The 6,988-nt window shown below is 36.0% G+C and overlaps 1 protein-coding gene across 1 annotated transcript in view; it reads left to right on the forward strand.

The window, feature by feature from the left end:
- The window catches only part of LOC109841108 (glycerophosphodiester phosphodiesterase GDPDL6-like), a 16,010-nt gene continuing 10,192 nt past the window's right edge, over positions 1,171–6,988 (forward strand). The window contains exons 1-6 of the mRNA XM_020409976.1: positions 1,171–1,772; positions 2,298–2,591; positions 2,727–2,836; positions 3,412–3,913; positions 5,822–5,860; positions 5,962–6,243. Coding sequence (XP_020265565.1) covers positions 1,673–1,772; positions 2,298–2,591; positions 2,727–2,836; positions 3,412–3,913; positions 5,822–5,860; positions 5,962–6,243 — 1,327 coding nt within the window. The 5' untranslated portion in view covers positions 1,171–1,672. The remainder of the gene's footprint in view (positions 1,773–2,297; positions 2,592–2,726; positions 2,837–3,411; positions 3,914–5,821; positions 5,861–5,961; positions 6,244–6,988) is intronic.

Here is a 6,988-nt window from a genome sequence, read left to right on the forward strand (position 1 = left end):
TGCACAGTGACAAATCCTTTTGAGACAAACGCCAAATTAGTACATGATTAGTGTGATGACGACTATATGCATAGCTTGGGTGGTAAATATACTGTTTGGAAACTGTTGTTTCATTTGAGATAAAAGCTTGCTTATTTTCCATCCAACAACCATTATTACGAGAGCAAGTAAGAGCGGGGTTTTCGTTGGCAGGGAATAAAATTAAAGCGAGGGGGGAAAAGAAAAATATCTGCTTCTTTAACTTCTTCCCTCTCCCTCGCTTTCAATCAACACTGTTATTTGTGCACCTAGAATCACACCCACTCCTTCATCCCCACCCAACTCTATCTGCCGCTGTGCACAAAAACCATGTGGCTACTAGTCTTGTGGGTTTTGTGTATGTTATTTAGGCGTCAATTAGTAACCACTAAGCACATAGGACTAGTAGTCCCGTGTGTTTTAAAACTTACATTTAGCAAAATCGCCTCTTTTTGACCAGCCTTAGTGAGCTGGCAAAAAGAGGTCGATTTTGCTTAATATTTAGCAACATGGTCATTTTTGCTAAATATTTATCAATATCAGTCTCTTTCAAAAAATCCTCCTTACAAAAATCACAACAACAATATGAGAATGGGAGGGGAAATTTTTGTACCTTTAGGATTCATAAAGTACACCAATATTGTCTCTAGATTTAGTGAAAAATTCTCTCAAAATTCAATGGGAATTTAAGCTCTTCAATTTGTAGAAAATTTTGAAAGATATTGGTCAATGTTTAATCGAAAGCGGATAAAAAATCACCGCCCATCTCTCTTTTTTTTTTTGTCGGGCAGACTCAGGATCCCCGCTGCAATTGCAATCTTTTTTTTTTCCTCCTGTGTTGGTAGTGTATATTTTGGTATCATTATCATCTTAATAGATTCGGGTTTAGATTAAACCCATTTAGATTGGCCCAAACTCTCTTTCTGATTATTAATTTTTGGGCTAAACCCTTGCAAATAATGTTTTGGAGGAACTGTGAATCGAGGAACACATTTGTTTCTTTTGAGGATCACGTCGTCGAGTTCCGTTATGTAAATATTCTATTTGCAAATTACTTCCTATTAGGTGACTGTGCAAATTACTTATACGCTAAAGTGCAAAGGTATAAAGTGTAGGGCACCAAAGTGCAAATGAACCAATGATCGCTTCTCGTTGCATTCCAACGGCTAGACGAGGAAATAGAAATGAGAAAACCCTAGGAAAAGGCGGGAGAGGATCGATCCACGGGAAATGACTCGAAAAAAAAGGAAAAATAGGAGAAAAAAATTGAATGAGAGAGGAAACGAAATGAATCGATCGATGAACACGAAGCCGTCGCAGGGAGCGGGAGTTTCGATCGGGCGGTTACAAATAGGAATAATTACTAAAATTGGGAACGATCGAGAGAGATTTAAGGGCGACAGTTCAAAAGCCAAACAAATTTCTACAGGTCATGCGAAGTTTCTGTCCTCACAAATTTTTATATTCTTTTTTCGTTTTTTTCCCCTACTTAGGGATCCTCATCTTTCTCTTTAAAACACGATCTGGGTGGCTCCTCTTTTTGATTTACGATCACAAGGTGGTTTTTTTTTTCAATTTTACTTAATAAATTATGGTTTCGGTTTCGTTCAATTTGGAATGACTGTTGTGTTGATAATCTAGGGTTTGGAGGATAATGATAAGGGGCTTCTTCTTGATTCTCTTGTTGATCCATGGAGCTGCAGCTGCTGCGATCCCTGCAGCTAATAATTCTCCCAAATGGCCGACATTGAGCGGTAAAATCTACAGATTCTTGTTTAATTTAATTTGGTTTGATTGAAATGTGAATTTTTTTTCCTCTCAGGATGATTTCTATAATGAGAATTCAGTATAAAGAAATACTGAGATCAAACCATCATCTGAGGCCTTATTTTGAATCGATCTTTATTCATATTTTATAGAAAATGAAGATCCCATATATGAATTCACTATATTGATAAATCAATGTAGTAGAATGCTGGTTAAGATCTTCCACAATCGACAGAATTATAGGTTTCACAGAAAGTTTATCAAAGTAATTGTTAGCGGCTACAATCTAAGCTTTGTATTTCTATTTTTATTTCCTTTGTATTTAAATTTTCTTAGCATCACTAGAAGTGTTTTTTTAATCGCGTGTACATGTCCGCTTTGTTAAGTATAATCATGGTATCCAATGTTTTATAGTTTTCATCTGTCATCTAGGTTCTCTATCATACTTTTGGTTTATGCTTGACATCAAATTACTGAAGCCATAGGATTCAATTGGTGAAATTCATTTGCAGGAAATGCTCCTTTGGTCATAGCACGTGGAGGGTACTCTGGGCTCTTCCCAGAGTCGACGGAATTCGCCAACAAGTTTGCAATGATGAGTAGTGTGGAGAATGTTGTACTTTACTGCAACTTGCAATTGGCAAAAGATGGTGCTGGTCTCTGCAAGACAGATATCCGGCTGGATAACTCCACGAACATTGCCACAGTATTTCCCAAAGGACAGAAGACGTACAATGTGAATGGTAAGAGCATCACTGGATGGTTTGCAGTGGATTTTACTGGTGACGAACTTAATCAAGTCAGTGGTAAGAAACAAGTCCTAATTTCCTTTTTTGATATTGATTTCTGAACTTATATGAGTAATTCCTTTTGTTGTTTATTGATGTTTTGAGTTTCTTATCTGATAGTTTTTGTTTATTATTGCTATGTTCTTCCTGAAGTGTCTCAGAATATCCTTTCTCGACCAAGTGCATTTGATATGACCAGCCCAATCCCTTTGATTGGAGATGTTATTTCTGTCCAGCCCCCTGCAATTTGGTTGAATGTTCAGGTATCTTAACCCAATTTTTAAACTTTTTCTATTACTATATTTTTCTGTCTTTTAGTTCAAAATTTTGATATTCTCATGATCTCATCAGTTCTTCAAGATTTATTCTAAAACTGTCAACTGACTGACTCTCCAGTTATTATTTTTTTTGTCCCTCCTCCCAAAATGTTATGTATCTGCATTATCTTTTTTGTAATGAAAAAAAATATGTGTTGATGAGGCGCTTTCATTATATTTCCTCAATGACACGTTCCATGTTTAAGAGAATCCGTAAAAGAAAATTATCTTCGGTCTCAAAGCATAGCTTTTTACCAACCTAACAGCTCTTAGGTTTTACAACAGTTTCATCCTTGACTTTAGTTCTTTTGCATCAAATTTGACACTAAGAGATCATAAAATTTGGCTGACCCATTTGGTAGCTCTTCCTTGAACCAAGAATTGCTCTCCAACAATAACATCCTTTTATATGATAAGGGTCATTAGGCTTGAATGATGAAAATGATTAGTTGCTTTTTAACATATGACATGCTGGTTGCCCTAAAGCTGAAGAATCTTGTGTATTCCTATTTTTGCTGCAGTTCAACTCATTCCTGAAGGAGCACAATTTAGATGCAGGGCAATTTATATCAGAAGCATTAAAAGAGGCTGGAATCGGCTTCATCTCCTCCCCAGAAATTAATTTCTTAAAAGACATTGGAGGAAGTTACAAAGGGAGCAAGACAAAGCTCATTTTCCGTTTCCTAGAACAGGATGCTGTTGAACCTTCAACTAAATCAACATATGCCTCTCTACTAAAAGATCTGAACAATATCAAGTCATTTGCTTCTGGGATCCTTGTTCCCAAGAACTATATATGGCCTGTTGGTTCAGATCAGTACCTAGGCGCTGCAACAACTCTAGTCGCAGATGCTCATAAACTGGGACTTGAAGTTTATGCATCTGGTTTTGCAAATGATGCCCCTGCAAGCTATAATTACAGCTATGATCCGATTGCCGAGTATTTGCAGTTTGTTGATGGTGCAGATTTTTCGGTTGATGGTGTGCTCACAGACTTCCCTTCCACTGCATCAGAAGCTATAGGTAATCTTTTTAACTTCTTTTTATAATCTAACTGGACAAATAAACCGAGTAGTCTGCTTCTCTTTGATTATTCCTATATTAAAATTCATTATTTGAAATCATACGTAACTAATCTTTTTCAGAGGCTAAACATATTTCCCAGAAATCATGCCTTCAATATCCTTTACTAATAGAAGCATATATGTCCATACTTTCTGGTTACATTATTTAGGTTTTTGAGCAAATATACATTCAAATTGTCTGGCTTGACATGTTTATCTCTTTAAGTGTCCTACTTATGCTCTCTTATTATAGAATAAAAACTTGAACCTTAAAAACTATCAACTGTGAACATTAAAAAAACAAAGTTGTGAAGTAAGAAGAATAATTTCCCTTTATTATTTCCCTGATGTTCCTTGTTAGTTGGAGTGTGGGGTTATTCTTTTGTTACATGAAAGCTAGACCATATGATTTACAAAGTAGGTTCACCATCACCTACATGCCTCTATTGGCAACTCTTGACATGGAGACATTTTCTTCTGATGCAAATGGATTTAAAGGTTAGCTCAGATCCATGCTGAGTAAGGTCATTTTTAGTTCTTCACTTTGACCTTCTCTCTCTCAGATTTGTAGAGCAGTTCTTCCAAGCAAAAAATGGTGTCCAAACACATCCATACACAACACACGTATTTATTCGTTTCAGACTTGCAAATGTGCAAATCACTAGTCATATTAAAACTCTACGTAAGATGAAACATGTTATTCCCCTTTTGACTCGAGCAAATTTTCCTACAGATCATCTGGGTGGAGCTCTTTCATATATGAATGACAACTCAATGCATACATCTGAACTAGTAAATATACTACTTATTTACTCACCCATTGAATGAGTGGATAAGAATACATCTGTACTAGTAAATACACTACTTATTTACTCACCCATTAAATGAGTGGATGAGAATTAGCCACTTCACTATCATTGACTAAATTTGGTCCTTAGTACTAAAGCTATCCATATTCCTCTACATATATATTAGTTGTGTCCTCTCTGGATTTTGCTTCAAACATGATCGTTTCAGACAATTCGTAGGTACAGTTGCATTGACTCCAATCTCTACCGCTTGTCTACGAAGCATAGATTTTTTTGCATTATTGTGCTACAGGGCTGATCCTACTTTGTCACACTTAAACAATTGTGTTGAAGTACACTCATAAGTTGCAGATATCAGGTACACAGCAGTCGCAATGTCCGTTACATAATGGATCCTAGATGATCTCTGCTTAATGAAAACAGTAGGTTTTAAATTTCAAAGACATCAATAGCCATGCATATTCATGTCATACAATGAAACAAAAAATGTAATGGGGGTGCATAGTTATTGTATGGAGACTTATGAGTGAGACAACAACATCGAGAACTTCCTTCCCAATTTTGACTTGATAACTTCGTAGTGAGAAGGGTTTCTATAAAGAAAGTAATATATGTGCAAGTCACCATGTTGAAGCCTATCAACAATATGTCCAGTCAAATCTGACTTGTCAGTTGTCACTTATATTGATGGAAGATCTGCTAAAGATATTTTCCTTCATATTGTGGCGACAAACTCTGACCTATAGGAGTTATAGGTCAACATGTCAATTAGCCTTTTGATAATGACTGCTAAGATAGAATTGTCATGTCATTTATCATTAACGTATTAGTAGTGAGTGGCTGAGTTTGTTCAACGTTATAAAGATGCATGTACTGTTTTTGATCTATTGAAGAATGGCTACACATATATTGACATTGTTGCTCTAGGTGCTCAAAATTACAATTTGTGAAGGGCAACATGAAGCACCTGGTTATTTTTTCCATAGGAATTTTCCATATTTCTATATCGACATCATCGCCTACTTTAATACTTTTAATATTTTCTTTTCCCAATGCAGCTTGTTTTGCTCATAACAAGGATGCTCCACCTAAAAAAAGTGAGTTAAGCTACAATTGTTACTACAAGTGTTGTTATTTATTTAAATTTTCTTTTTTTCTGGAGTATGTGTGCTTAACTTTTGATTTCCATGGTTTTTAGAGAACCCGCTCATTATAACACACAATGGTGCAAGCGGGGTCTTTGCTGGATGCACAGATCTTGCTTATCAGAAGGCAGTAGAGGATGGGGCTGATGTAATTGATTGTTCTGTTCAAATGTCGAAGGATGGAATTCCATTCTGCTTGGATTCAGCTGACCTTATGGGTGATACGACTGCAATGACTACTTTTATGTCCCGATCCTCCGAGGTCCCCGAAATACAGAAGAACAAAGGAATCTTCTCATTTGATCTCACATGGAGTGAGATCCAGAGCTTGAAATGTAAGGGTCCTCTCATGCCAAAACTTTTACACTTGAACCTTTTCAAGAAGTCACATACATTATTAGAGATAATGATGCTTACTGAAGCATGTATAACACTTGTTGCAATCCTCAATAGTAGAACTCTACACTAATGAATGGCCTTTCTTCATTGGAGCAGATAGTTGTTCAACCCTCAAACTAAAATGTTCAATATACTTGAAATATAGTTGGATAAACCTTGAACATTGATGGAATAATTACATTGTTTTGCCTGGGTGTAGCTTCTGACAACATCCAGTGTCCAATCACTCGTGGTTTAGAAAATTTAGATAAACAACTAATGGGCAATGTCTTTTTGACTTGAAATAGCCACAGGAAAAAGGCTCGAGTTACCGTAATATGATAATTTGCATTTAGATCTTTATCTTAGGAACATGGATCTTGCACCTGTTTTTCCTTTTCTATTTTATTGGTTATTATTATCCAACTGATTGGCATTTTCATTCACTAGGTAGGGGAATAACCTGCCTAATGTGCAGGCATCAATCTTTTGATTTTAATGTCTTCTCACATTGTTCAGTAGATGTTACCTTTATTGTGGAATAATCTTACTTCATTGATTGTCTCTATGTTTGAGATCTAGTAGGATCATTAGAGGACCGGGTTTTTAATGTAAATTAACATAGAAGACAAGATCATCATATTCTTATTTACTTGTGTGAAATTTGAAGACGCAGACAATGATTATTAAAGTTACCAACAA

Source organism: Asparagus officinalis, chromosome 5 (assembly GCF_001876935.1).
Source record: "Asparagus officinalis chromosome 5, Aspof.V1, whole genome shotgun sequence".
In the NCBI taxonomy this organism is placed as follows: domain Eukaryota; kingdom Viridiplantae; phylum Streptophyta; class Magnoliopsida; order Asparagales; family Asparagaceae; genus Asparagus; species Asparagus officinalis.